The sequence below is a fragment of the Acomys minous genome, assembly GCF_964271855.1.
Source record: "Acomys minous genome assembly, chromosome: 6".
Classification (NCBI taxonomy): Eukaryota; Metazoa; Chordata; class Mammalia; order Rodentia; family Muridae; genus Acomys; species Acomys minous.
Window position 1 is genome coordinate 100,891,457 of NC_140487.1, and position 12,734 is coordinate 100,904,190.

General features: G+C 56.4%; 1 protein-coding gene across 2 annotated transcripts; it reads right to left on the minus strand.

The window, feature by feature from the left end:
- Positions 1–3,248: 3,248 nt before the first annotated feature.
- ZC3H12A (zinc finger CCCH-type containing 12A) lies at positions 3,249–12,242 on the minus strand. Of its 2 annotated transcripts, none has more exons than XM_084788123.1 (6): positions 12,107–12,242; positions 10,955–11,431; positions 6,664–6,803; positions 5,514–5,748; positions 4,957–5,063; positions 3,249–4,765 (listed from the first exon to the last, which is right to left on the minus strand). In XM_084788123.1, exons 2-6 carry the CDS (start codon positions 11,395–11,397, stop codon positions 3,903–3,905), a joined length of 1,788 nt encoding a protein of 595 aa, XP_084644249.1. In that variant the 5' UTR covers positions 11,398–11,431; positions 12,107–12,242; the 3' UTR covers positions 3,249–3,902. The 2 variants fall into 2 exon arrangements, with proteins under 2 accessions (XP_084644249.1, XP_084644250.1); XM_084788124.1 differs by having other exon boundaries at positions 3,928–4,650.
- Between the last annotated feature and the right edge of the window lie 492 nt (positions 12,243–12,734).

Consider the following 12,734-nt stretch of genomic DNA (forward strand, 5'->3'; position numbering starts at 1 on the left):
AGATGAAGAAACCTGGGACAAAGGTTGTGGGGTCCTTGAGCCAACTTCCTGTTGGCAGGGCTTAGCTGATGCAGCTTTCTCCCCCCCCCCCCAGTCCCCCTCCTGGGTTGTCTGCTCACTTCTTTATCCTTGAGGCTGGGGTTAACCTGCGTAGGCCGTTCCCGGGGAAGCTGGGCATAGGACTTTGGTGGTGAAGTGGGAAATGAAGCTTCAGACATGGGTGCTGGCCTTGTCCCCTCCCCCCCACCCCCCCACTGCAGGCTACCCTAACCCCCTGAAAGACACCAGCAGGCTGGGGAGTCAGCGGCTCCACCTAGACCCTGCGCAGTGGCTCTTTTGTTCTTAGTCTGCTTATCCAGGATCTTCAGGGACTGCCAGCTCTTCCCATATCCCGAAGAAGCCCTGATGGCGACCAAGTGGACAGTGACATCCGGAGCAGGGGTCCTTTCGCTCCATGTTGGGCTGCCTCAGTTCAACGGGGGAGTATGGAGATCTCCCATCTCAGACTACAAGCAAAAGGAGACTGCAGTCATCTTGGCTTTTGAGTAGGCGGGCCTCCCTCCTTCCCCCCCCCCCCCCCCAACACCACCACCAGGGCGCTCATCTTGTGGGGTTAGAACTTGTTGAAGGACCTAAGGGGTCAGTACCCGGCTGAAGCAAGTGGGGAGGGTGGAAAGGCCCAGTTCCCAGGGATCATTTCCCAACAGTGGGTATTTGCATACACACCAGTTTCCCCATCAGCCTCTTGGCTCAAGTAACCAGGAAAAACCAGAGGAAAGAGCAGCTGGGGCAGCTACTTGGAATTTGATCCCTTGCAGCATGCCTGGTGACTTGAGCTTTGGTCTCAGGAGTCACATTCTGTCCTTGTCACCCTCTGCCTGTTAAGCTCACATGTGGATCACTGTGGGTCAGGCAGCTGAGGCCCTGAGATGAGTTGCCAGGGCCTGCTCAGGGCTACGCAGCACGGAGTGGGGCTTGAACTGGGGCCTCACCGCCTCTGGCTGCCAGTAGTCCAAGTACCCTTTGGTAACATCTGGAGAGTGTCTCCTTTTCACAAGGGCCTGCGATGCAGTGCCGGCTGCCAGGCTGCCTTAGTGGGACCAGGGGACAAGAGGTGGTGGTAACTTTGGATTTAAAGCTGAGGCAAGTCACAGAGAAGAAAAGCCTGGGTAGCCCTGCTACAAGCTAGATTGAGAAAGAGTCCTTCTGTGGCTCTGTGGCCAGCTAGTCCAGCCGAGCTGACTATGCTGTCAGGAAGCATGGGCGCCAGGCAGACGGCAGACCCTCTCCTCCCCAGAGCCCAGCTGGCACCTATGGTGTGAATCTGTAGTCCTCACTGGATCCCGTCAGTGAACCAGCAGGGCCAGGCACTGCCTACTAAACATTAAGCCACAGCCAGCTGGCACTAGTGCCGCTGCCTGCCCGTGGGCTCACCCCAGCCCTCACCCCCACAGGACAGTCGGCAGATGACTTCAACTCTGACTAAGGAAACAAGTGGGAGAGTTCCCCACTTGTACTTCCAAAGGGCCCCCAAATCTCATAGTCCCCCCAAGCTCCGCTGTGTTCTTCTGAGAGCACAGCTGAGCAGCGGAATGGTTGGTCATTATAGTTGTCCTGGTCGGAGGACAACCTCACTTCCCGTTTCTACAAGGGCTTGAGTCACCATAGACTGGTGTCAGGTGTTGGGATCAGGGACAAGTATTGAAAGCCCTGCCCCAGCCTGCCTTCCTCCGCGGGACCTTGGGTAAGTCACCCAGCACTGCCAAACAGCTGATAATGAACCAGACTGTCCGGTATTTTAGCTTCCTGTCCTGTAAAGACAAACAGATGCCCATAAACAGCCCTCTAACCTGAGAGTACATCGGAGTGTTTGTGTGTCTGTGTCTTGTTTCATGTAGTTTGAGACAGGCTCTCAACGCAGGCCAAGTTGGCCCAGAACTTGCTTTGTAACCAAAGATGACCTTGAACCTCTGGCCCTCCCGCATCTCCTTCCCAGGTGCCGAGAGAATACAGGCATATGCCCCACGCCAGGTGCTGAGCATTAAACTCAGCACATGATTGGCTACATTCCCAGCGTCCTGGACTCGAAAATCTAATAGCTCCTGTTGTAAAGTATAAGCAAGGTATCACCGGCTCCCTGGGCAGAGAAAAGCTCCTGAGGGAGGCTGGGAGAAACCAGTGTGGGACAGACATTTTGGAACGCAGTGGGAGGGAGGCTCCCAGCTCAAGCCTGCCAATGCACCCTGATCCCTCCTTTAAGCAGGAACTTGTGGAAAGGATGGTCAGGGAAGAGAGGGGTGGAGCTGGTGGGCTGGATCCCTGGAGTGACATTTTCTTCCCCAGCTTCACGGCTGTTCTATACTGAAGTCGTTTTTCAAAACAGAAAATACGCTCTAAGCCGCACCGACCATTAGGCACAAATCAGAGGAATTGTTCAAAGGTAGGATTATTAAAGCTGTAATTTTTTCCATTTTCCCTGGCTGATTTGGGGGTTGTGTGACAGCCTAGCCTTTCATTTAAAATATTTAATACTCACGTTCATTTCTGAGGTTGGAATGGGGAGGAGGGAGGGAGGGAGGGAGGAGGTATCAGCTTGCCTGGGCTTGTCTTGGGCTGATGAGCAGATTGACGTAGTGGATGGGGTCAGCCCTGTGAACCCGCCCACAGGAGTCACACTTATTGAGGCCTCTTAATGAGCAGTTCCTGTGTGGCAGAAGGCAGGTTACACACCCAGCACGTATTCTCTCATTGAATTATGACAAGCCTGTAAGGTAGCTGCCATTGGTATTCCCACTTCACAGTTGGGGAAACTGAGGCCTGGGAGGGCCAATCCCTTGCTCCAGCTGGTAGAGTAAATGGCAAGGCCTCTGCAAGCCGCTGCAGCGACCCCAGCCCTCCCCAGCAACCCTGGTTCTTTGGACACACAGATCTGGAAGGAGAGCTCCCTCACCCACTCAGATCCCCCGACCCTTGTCAGGTCATTTCCCTATTTCATACCCTCAGTTCTTGTCAGCACAGACAAGGGAACAGCTCCATCCTGTCACCACCTAGTGGTACCCTATCCAGCTGAAGCCACAAGGGCCCTCTGCTTCCTGCACCTGTCACCTCCTGTGTCCAAGGGACCAACTGCTTCTGGAAACCCTCCATCAAATGGCTCTCCCAGGGCATAAAAGCTTGAGGCCACTTGTCCACTGGCTTGTCACCCCAGACCAGCTTTAGTCCCCAATCACAGCAAAGACAACTACCTCTTACAAGGACTTGCAGTATCCTTTATTTTTGTCATTTTTTTTCCCACATAAGTTTTGTATCTGTACACAGTATACATATGTCCTCCCACCCGTGGGGAAGGGGGAAGTGTGGGAACAGAGGGCCTTGGAGCCCTGATGGGGCAAAGGGGTAGGTGGGCAGAGCGGGCGGGTGGGTTATAAGAAGCATCTTGCTTACTAACATGAAGCCTCATGCCCTGTGAACAGGGATGAGGCCACATTGGCTTGAGAGGGGCCTCAGAGGGCAGGCACATGGTGCCCAACTAGCCGGTGGTGCCGGCGTCCCAGGGACAGGGTGGAGGGTGGGGTCCAGCATAGGTTTCTGCTCCCCAAGGCCTCCCTCTCCTGCCCTCTGAGAAAAAAAAAAAAGGGTTTGGGCATCAGCCACGGATGGACGGCCTGACCGGCAGCGTCTCCTTAAATGACAGAGATACAATGTGTATCAACAGGGTGATCGCTTCCGACCCATGCGGGGTAGATAGAAGTGCCACAGGGCCAGAATCAATCCTATGGTATCTTTGGTTTGAGGATTCCCTTGCCTGCTCCACTCGCCCCTCTGTCCAGCTTCCAGGGAGGGCCAGGGGCTGGAGACCGATCTGTGATGCCTGATAGCCCCTTGAGCCACCTTCTGGCTTTCTAACTGAGGTGCTGGGACTTGTAAGAAAGGATCTCGGCGGCCAGCTGCTGGGGGTCCAGGAGCTGTGGGAAGCGCCCCATCACAGCTTCTACCAGGTGTGGAGGAAAGACACCACACAACTTGGTATATACACCGGCCCTTTCTTTGGCCAGGTGGCTTACCCGGCCCCAGGGGCCCCCACCAGCCCCTGGGCTGGGCCTCTGGGCCTCCTGAAGGACTGGGGTGGGTGGGGGCAATGGATATGGCTCAGACCAGTACTCTCTGGCAGGATAGGTGGGGGGTGGGGGCACATAGTCAGTGGGGACACTGAAGTGACCAGCACCCATGGCCTGTCTATAGGGAGAAAAGGCAGGTGCTGCTGGGAGCTCAGACCCGTAGGTATGATAGCTAGCATAGGGGCCCCGCGTGGGGCCCGCCTCTCCAGGGCTGCCTCCTCGCACCCCCCATAATTCTGACATCTGGCTCTCCAGGGAGCCGATGCCAGAATCAAGGCACTCCTGGGAGGTGTATGGGAGGGAGTCCAGGGTGTGTGTGGGCCACTCTGTGGGCCCGAAGCTGCTCCCACTAACAGGGAGGCTCCTGCCGGCTGGAGCAAAGGTCTGGGTTGAGCCTTCTTGGTGAGGGCCTGGGGATGATCTGGCCCCCAGTTTTTTCCCATCCAGGCTGCTCTGTTCAGCCTCTGTAGACACAGAGCTGGGCTGAGAGGCAGGGGAAGGCCTCTGGCCACTTTTGTCCTTGACTGGAGTCCTGGGGGGTGAGAGGAGGGCGTTAGCGCGGAGCTCATCGGCCACAGAGCGCTGAGGGCGGCTTGGCCGCTCAGGGTGGAAGAACCGGCACTTGATTCCGTAGGTACACTTCCTCCCTGTAAGAACGAAAAGCATCTCTAAATGGGGCCAGAGGGAGCAAGAGGCACAGGGAGACTTAGGATTGAGGTGGCCTAGTACAGGTGGTCCCCACAAGGAAGCCATGAGGGCACAAGAAGGCCTAAGTGGAGAGGCAGGCAAGAGTACAGGTAGGGTTAAAAAGGCTACTGAGGGTGGAGCTGGGTCTCACCATAGGGGCACGGCTGTTTCCTGTGTTCAGAAGGCAGTGGCTTCTTACGAAGGAAGTTGTCCAGGCTAGGCCCATGCCGTCCTAAAGGGTCATCAGGGGGCATGAACCTGCGGTAGGAGACATGTCATGAAGAGGAACCAAGGAAAGGGCTAGCCAGCCAGCCCCCAAACTGTCTGTCCTGCAGATGCCCCAGAAGTCTTTTTATAGTTGGCAACTGGGTCACTCCAGAGGAGGAGGAGATCCCTCAGTGCAGAGGGTATATAGCCCAGGCTCCCCTTCGGGGCTTTTCCTCAGTTGGGAGCTCTCAGGCTTATCCCAAGGCCACAAGCTAACTGCATCTTGGGACGTACGCTGCCATAGACTTACTCGAGAGCCAGCTAGGAACTTAACTGGGCCCATCTCAAGCTAGCTTCAGCCCTCAGCCCCCTATCAAGACGCTCCACAGGCCCCAGCCTTCTCTCTGCTGCTCGGATCATCCTCCAAGCTGCAACCCAGACCGTGAGTCCAGCAGAGCCGACCCCCCAGGGTCTCCCCCTGCCCCTCTAGCAGTTACGTACTTGTCATTGACAAAGGAATACATGAGCAGCCGCTCCTCAATGAAGCGCTTCCACTCCTGCCTCTCGCCCTGGAGGTCCCGGTATGTGTCATTGGAGACTATCACCCCGTCGGACTCGAAGCCCAGTTTCACAATGAAGCGGTCATCGTAGCACACCACACGCTTGCCACCCACACGCCTCGATGGCGTGAACACCAGGATCTTCTTTTTCTCTAGCTCCCGCAGGATGTGCTGGTCTAGGGGGGTCGACAGAAGAGTGGGTCATGGACCATTGGGGACACCCGAGACAGACCCCCAGGGCTCCCATGGCTCATGGTGGCCAGGCTCGGAGGCTGTTCCCACCAGTTTCAAGAGGACAGGAGCCAGCTGTGTGGCGGGCGAGCGAGTGTGCCTGCACGCAGCTCCATCGTGTTCCGCAGCAGTGCGGAGCCTAGAGTGGTGCTTCTGGCTTCCCTCTGGGCTTGTGCACCTGACCAGTACCCCAGGGGTCCAGGAAGAAGCGTCTTGGCCCTGTCCCCTGCGTACTCAGAACAACACTCCCAGCTCTGTTCAGAAGAGACCCAAGAGCCCCTTAAGCCTGGCCCAGATTTGCAGGCTTCAAAAAAAAGCTGCCACTTGTCCCTCCCTCCTCCTCCAGGTGGAGGCTCTCATGAGGGTTGGGGCTGCAGCAGGACTCTGCACTGGGCTCAGCACACCTGTACCACCTCAACTGCTCTATCAGCAGTGTTTGCAGGATGCTGTCAGTGCACCTCCACCCCGTCCCATTTCACGGCTGCAGAGCCCACGGCTCAGGCCCATGGCTACTTAGGCCCTCCCTTGCCTGAGTTACTTGAAGCCAAACCTCTTACCCTGTCTTCTTGGCCCAGCACCCACAGTCTCAATCATGAAGCTACACTGTCCCTTTCCCACTGGGGATGTTGAAGGACGGGGTTACCCCTCCAGCAGGACGAGAGGGACACCCAGAGGGTACACAATGTGACCTCTAGCCATTCCTGTCTGAGCTGGGCTGCTGGACGCAACAGGAGTTGGAAAAAGATAGTCTGGTTCTTGCTTACAGCCTACAAGGTGCCGGCCCTGTGCAAGGGCTCTTTTGGGGAGCACCAGGGTCCCTGGTACAGCGAGGCTGTCCCACTTCCAGACGGCACACATACCTGTGGTAGGTACATCTGGCCGAGGCTGTTCCTTCCTCCAAGATGGTACGAACACGGTGATGTCTGTATGGCCCCGCTCCAGAAACCAGTTCACAGCCAGCTGAATGCCCCGACAAGAGAAGACTTCCTTGTTCCCGTGGCTGGCAGAGGAGGGACAGGTTAGCTAACAAGGTAGCCAGTCTGTGGTCACCCAGGCCGGAGCAGAAGTGAGAAGTGGGCCCCATGCTAGTAGCCCTGTCTGGCTTTGCTGAGTAGCTGCAGGACTCAATCCACGGCCCTCTGCCAGTAGGGCCTAAAGCCTTGTCCCTGGGCCGGTTCCCACAGTGCCTGATGGCCAGCCTTAGTTGGGACTTTCCCTAAGATTCCATCTCTTGAAAGCGTGGATCCACCCAGGAATCTAGCCACACTGGCTCCCCACATAGAGGGGGAGGGTCGAGCCATTTGCAACATACCTGGGGGTGGGGAAAGGGGATGGGAGACTTGGGGATCCTGCCCCACCCAAGCTGCAGGGACCACGGGGACATAGATGTGCACATGCAGGCTGAGTCACCTCTTTCCCTCAACACTACATAGCAGGGAGGCACCAGTGGAGGAGGCGGGGGAGGCACCAGCCACCTTAAGCAGGAGAAACCAGACTGTTCTGGATTAAAGTTCAATCTGTGCACAAGGTCTCAACTTGGGTCCCCAGAGGGTGCAGGGAAGGAGCATGGGGAGTCACCCTTCCACAAGGGGGTCAGGAAGTAACAGAGCCGGGAGGAACTCAAGGAACTTTTCACTGTGAAAGTGAAAGGCCACCTTTTTTCCTCTTAAGAGGCTGGTTCCCTGTAGACCTGCCCCTCCCTGACCCAGGGAGGGCATGATCCCTGGCAGGGAACTGCTGAGGTACTCTGCTCACTCACAAGAAGGGCTGGGGCATCAGGCCTTGGCCTTGTTCTAGCTAAACATGGCTGCTTGCCTTGGTCTGTCTCTGCCCACAAACTTGGTGGACAGCAGTGTTCTTAGACAAGCCGTCTCATGCCAGGGCTACAAACTTCCCTAAGGCATGAGGCCAAAAACAGCTGGCAAGGTGGATTTCCTGGGATTGCTGGGGCTTGGGGCTCCCTCCCCAGCAAGCTCTGCCTCTTGTTAGCTCCATAGGGAGCGATTCAGACTCATATTTGGCAAATAAAACAGAATAAATGTTACGCAAAAGAGGCAAGTCCATGGCAGACCACATCCTGTGGGTAGCTTTGGGGGAGTGATAGCTGGAGCCCCAAGAGAACACAGAGTGGGAAGTAGGACACTAGAGGCATGGAGGCTATCTGGAGGCGAGCCTCCAAGGTCTAGAAGTCTCTGAATTGCAGGAGAAACAAAGTTCATCCCCAGGGTAGTATTCACACCATCCTGGTCCCCCATGTCCCATGCAGCCTGCTCATAATGAGTTAACACTCACTGGGAGCTGCAAACCTGGCCATTCTGTGCTCTGCACTGAATCATCAGTCAGCAAGCCCAGAAGAAGTACACTGCCATTACCATCCCCTTCCCCTCTGTTTGGATGGTCCAGAACGGGATACTTAGTCACCAGGCTCACACAGCAGCCGGTGATCAGCATCACTCACTCTTGTTGTTGCTTAGGTAACCAAGAGCCCTGATGGTTGGGAAAGGCATGGAGTCTACCTAGACCGTCACCCTTCAGTGCTGGCCAGTGCTAAGAGGTGAAAACTGAAGGCAGGTGTGGGGCTACTGGATTGAGCGCCCTCCCTTACAGAAGACCCGAAGTTTATATGAGAGAAAAGCCAGTTTCTCAAGTATCAATGATGTGTGTCCTGCACGTGGAGAGGAAGGAGCTTCCGTGCAGCCAGAGAACCGACGGACAGTTCTCGGCAGATTCTTGTTCTTCCTTCTGGAAGCCAGGTAACATGTCAAAACCTTTGAGAAGCCCCCTCTCAGGGGCCAGGGCAGCTCCTGGCCAGTGGTTTTAGTGTCCAGTGCCGCCCATCACACTTGTCTTCCTCTCTGGGCTATCTGCTGTCTCCCCCAAGATGTGAGGTGGGTATCTACCCCCATGGCTCCGTGTCCCCTGACCTCTCTGCGGACTCATGGACCAACAAAGCCAAGCTTGAGGATCTAGATGCCAGGTTTTTTTTTTTTTTAAGGTTGTGTACTGCCTCTGGGCATTTAAAACCCTGGGTGAGGACGGACAAGCCTACCCGTCAGCAGGGCTGGCAGTGGGATGCTCCCTCAGGAGGCGAGGCAGGGGGAGCCTCAGGCTTGGCAGGGCAAGCAGTTGAGAGGCCTGAGGCCCAGAATGCCTGGACAGCTCAGTTAGCTCACGCAATGCAGGAAGCATGGTTGGCCCAGGAAAGCCAACTTCCTCCCACCCACCCACAGAATCCTGCTGGCCCCCAGCTTAGCCGTCCCGCCCCGCCCCGCCCCCCGCCCCAAGCCTGATGGGTTATGTATATGGAAGAGTTCCTACCCAAGGACAAGGCAGGGCTAGTCTCCCCAGGTGAAAAGAACTGCCTGGGCTGGGCCCAGCAGAGGAAAATTCCCGTAGAAGGAAACCGGAGGTGAATTTCCCCACGATTTGCATATGGTGGAGGCTAGCTGGCCTGCCCTGGTGTGTGGGGAGCAGCAGGGTAGGAACCAAGCAGCTGCGGAGACAGGAAGTACGAGGCTGGAATTCCCCTTCCGTGGCCACCCCAGCTCAGAAACCCCCAGCAGATAGGCAGGCGGGCAGCCAGTGGCCTTCCGTCTCTTCCGTATCAGCTCTCCTGAACCCCTCCACTACTGCCCCTCCTCCCGTCCAGGCCCCTCCTTTCCCTGCCCAGAACACAAACACACACACAGCACATGGCTGCCCACAAGACTCAAAACACCCAGCCCATGACTCCCAGGGGAAGTCAGACCCTTCCTAATTCCTACCCTAGCTCAGAACCTCAGAGAAAACTCCCGACTCTCAAGGTACCAGTTAGACCTGATGCCCTTTGGCATGGGAGCCAGCATTTCTCAGCCTTCTACCCAGGATTAGCCTATTTTAAAGATGTGATGACAGAGCTGCACACAGTGGAGCACACCAGTAATCCCAGCACCCGGGGAGACAGTGGCAGGTGGTTTTCTGTGAGTTCGAGGCCAACCTGGTCTACAAAGCGAGTCCAGGACAGCCAGGGCTACACAGAGAAACCCTGTCTCAAAAAGTACAGACCAAGGGTGGTAGGAGAAGGGTGCCCCCCATGTACGAGCTGGGCTGGGGAGTAGGTGGGACCAAATGCCAGGTAGGGAAGAAGCTGACAGCAGGACGAGTTGGGCAGCCTACTTGGCAGAGCCCTCAGGGCAAGAAGAAAAGAGAATTCCCTTCTTCCTGCTCTCTTGCTGGGGTCTCCCCATCCCTGCCAACAGGAACTTTTCCTTGTGAGCCATCCTCCCAGTCCTGACTCACCAGCCCTCTGCTGTGCAGGGAGCTGGGAGAAAGCAGGGCTAGAGGGTGTGGCCTAAGATGGAAGGGAGAAGTCAGAGCTCCTTAAGGTCAGAGGTAGCCTGGCTCATATTCTGTCTTCACCACACCCCATTCCCTGAGAGATATGCAAAGGGGGACAAGCCTTGAGGTCTGGGAATCCCCCCTCCCCCCAGAGATCGGACTAGCCCAAGCAGCTGCAGTCAGTATAGACACCAGCTGAGCTCACCTGAGCCCCCAAGAGCATCAGGCTACCTGCTTACAGGCATTTTGAAGAGCCAGAGCTGGCCAATAGGTCACAGCTGATTAGGGCTAGGAAGCTCTCAATAACTGATAAGCTTCTGTGGGAGCTCAAGTCTAGGAAAAGGAGGTCCCAGAGGACTCCAGCCACAGAATGGTGACAACAGCTGTTCACTGAGTACTTGTAACTCTCCACGTTCTAGGCATTTTTTTTTTTTTGTCCCCACAAGGGCCACCTGAGTGGAAAGTCTGACAAGAGAGTGAAGAAATGGCTCCATTGGCTAAGTGACTGGCTCCCCCCAGAAAGCTCTTGAGCCCACGGGCTAATGCCCTGTACCATGCTGCCTCGTGTCACAGGCAAATAAAGGACTGGGGTCAGGAGAGATCATGGCACAGGGTACACTCTGGGCACAGAAGGCAGTGTTTGAGTCCCTGCTTCCCAGTTATCAAGGAACTTCCGATTTCCTTCTTACCACACTCAGGAAACACCCCCAGGAAGTCTTTAAGGCTTAAGGGGGAATCCTCCTGGCATATGGTGGAACTTGCCAGGGAGCTTTAGAATTTCCTCACCAGACCAAAGGAAGAGCCACAGGTCTTCTCCACAGAAGTGACACCTACCTCATGGCCACGTTGCTTCCATCGATGACCACGGGCCTCAGGTCACTGCCCTCCTTGTCCTCCTCTGGGAGTAAGGGTTCTAGAGTGGAAGGTTTGGGAGTACTTCCACCCCGGGGCACCAGAGGGGGCTGGGGACAGGGGTCTGTAGAGGCCTGGCACTCTCGTTCAGTAGCTGAACCATGTTTCACCAGCTCTCCCAGCACTGTGTTGGTGTCTGCTTGGACCCCCAGCTTCTGCAGGACACTGTGGATCTCGGAGGCCGAGTAGCCCAGTTTACGGAAAAAATCCACCTTCATCTGCAGCTCGGAAGCTGAGGCCTCTTTAGCCACAGGATCCTGGGCTGGCTGAGGACGACCCTGGCAGCTGTGGCTGTCCTCAAGACTCCATAGACTCATGGTGGGGCTGGCTTCTTGGACAGGCCTCTTTTCACGGGGGTCACTCATATTTCAGATTTATGAAAGGTGTCCATCACAGCTTCTGTTGACCAAATCAGAGGGTTAGGGGGCAAGGAATGCCCAATGAAGGTCTCTTTCAGCCTTCCTTCCCAACAGGATGAGGTAACATGAACTGAGGTGACTATCCCAAGCCATCTGCACGTTTCAGCTCAGGCTGTTGCTCCCAAGGGCTCTCGGCAAGAAGTTATTCTTATATGAGGGAAACTGAGGCACAGGCGGTAAGAATTTGCTCAAGGTCAACTCATAGTTTGTGACACAAAAGTTTGAACTTGGTCTGACTCCACCCCCAAACCCGTTCTCATCCACGCAAACCCAAGGGACCTAGGAGGCAGGGGCGGGGCTCCCAGAAGGAAACTGGGGACTGGAAGTGCGCAGGGGACCCAGGGGTTTCCCCGTTGTGGCCGCTGGCTTCATCCTCGAGTCTCATACTAAGAGCGCAGGGCAGTAGTCCCATTCCGGGAAGGACAAGTTTCCGGGGTGACACACGGGGAGAAAAGTTGCTGGGCGACTCTGGTTGGCTACCGGGCGGCCCCGGGTGCCCCAAGACACCCCACTCCACGCACCAGGGTGAACTCGGCGGGGTCCTGGGGATTAGCGATGGAGAAGCTAATCTCGCGCCTTCCTCCCTGGCCCTCAACCTTCCCGGGGCGGGACCCAACGCAGCGAAACACCCGTCCCACCCGTAGCACTCACTTACCCCGCCAAGCGCCGGACGCCTTCCGTAGCGCCTCCATGGAGCCAAGTCTCAGCACCTTCGTAGCGGCGACAGGCGGGCAGGTGCTTTAAGGGCCGTGACGCGGAAGCCGGGCAGGGCCGCCGCTCCTTCCTGCTCCGCCCCGCTTCTGCCCGGCCCCGCCCCTCGGTAGGCTCACGTTGTTCCGTCCAGCCTCCAAACGGCCCCGCCCCAGAATCTCTAGCTACGCCCCTGGTCACGCCTAGTCTGGGCGGCTCCGAGCTAGAACCACCGGACTGCTTAAGGCAGGCGCTGCAGGAGCGTGTTCGGTGCGTCGTGCATAACAGGACTAGAACAGCCTCGAAGGTTCAGTTCAACAACTTGACAGGTCCACCGGCCTGGTTCAGGCTTCCAGGTGAACAAGTGAGGCCACAGCCGTTGGAGGTCGCATCTCCCTGCCTGGTGGAGACCGGACCACTCCACTTCAGTCACTTAGGCTGTGAATGAAGCCGGTTCAGAGGTGGAGCCACGCTCAGGGCCAGAGACACTTTTCCAGAACTAAATACCTATTCCAAGACAGGAGGACTCCACCACCACAGATGCACAGTGGTGGAGGAAAAGCCTGGGAAAGGAGAGACATTGATGTCAATCT